Source organism: Pygoscelis adeliae, unplaced genomic scaffold (genome assembly GCF_000699105.1).
Source record: "Pygoscelis adeliae isolate BGI_AS28 unplaced genomic scaffold, ASM69910v1 Scaffold595, whole genome shotgun sequence".
NCBI lineage: Eukaryota > Metazoa > Chordata > Aves > Sphenisciformes > Spheniscidae > Pygoscelis > Pygoscelis adeliae.
Window position 1 is genome coordinate 244,797 of NW_008824857.1, and position 689 is coordinate 245,485.

General features: G+C 47.3%; 1 protein-coding gene across 1 annotated transcript in view; it reads right to left on the minus strand.

Annotated features, from left to right (window-relative positions):
- The window catches only part of NAGPA (N-acetylglucosamine-1-phosphodiester alpha-N-acetylglucosaminidase), an 11,438-nt gene extending 11,094 nt beyond the window's left edge, over positions 1 to 344 (minus strand). Inside the window, exon 1 of the mRNA XM_009324314.1 lies at positions 304 to 344. Coding sequence (XP_009322589.1) covers positions 304 to 344 — 41 coding nt within the window. The remainder of the gene's footprint in view (positions 1 to 303) is intronic.
- Between the last annotated feature and the right edge of the window lie 345 nt (positions 345 to 689).

Genomic DNA, 689 nt, shown 5'->3' on the forward strand with positions numbered 1-689 from the left:
GCCCTGCCCGCCGCCCCCGGCCGGCCGCTTGTGCCGCCGGTGCGGTCTGTGCTCTGAACAGTGAGCCAAGAAGACGTTTACGACTAGGAAGATGGAGGGAAATACTTGTGAAGTCTGTTGTTTCACCAGTGGGCTGTGGCCTGTCTCTGTATGGTCGATGCAGGCATGTCTGGATTAGCTTTAGCCTCAGGGAGGACGTGCTCTCCCTTCTTCAGCGTCTGGCATTTTCTCGTCACCGCCTCCGGCAGATTCTCACGCGTGTCTCACAGACGATGAAGTAAATACGGCCTTTACAGCCACTACAGCTTCATCATCCTCATCTGGAGGATCAGGATTTTGTCCATGTTCCAGAAGGGAAAAATAACTAAACTGGGGGGATTGATGGTATGTTCAGTCAGCTCTAGGTTTTCCTAAGTGTAACTTCAGTGGCCTGGGTTCTGTGATAGACCTTGGCTAACAGAGTTAGGACGAAAACACTCGGAGGGCCTTAGTTTACAAATCTGGGAATTTTCTCTTTCAAGAAATACCCAAGTCAAATCCATGATTAAAAAAAGCAAATCCTCCATTCCTGCATCTGCCTACAAGGCAATTATTTTTTCTAACCAAGAACTATATGCCAGACCCCTCATTTTCAGTAAAAATGTCTCTCTTTCTAATCCCCATAGTTCTCTTTTGAATCAAAGAACTAT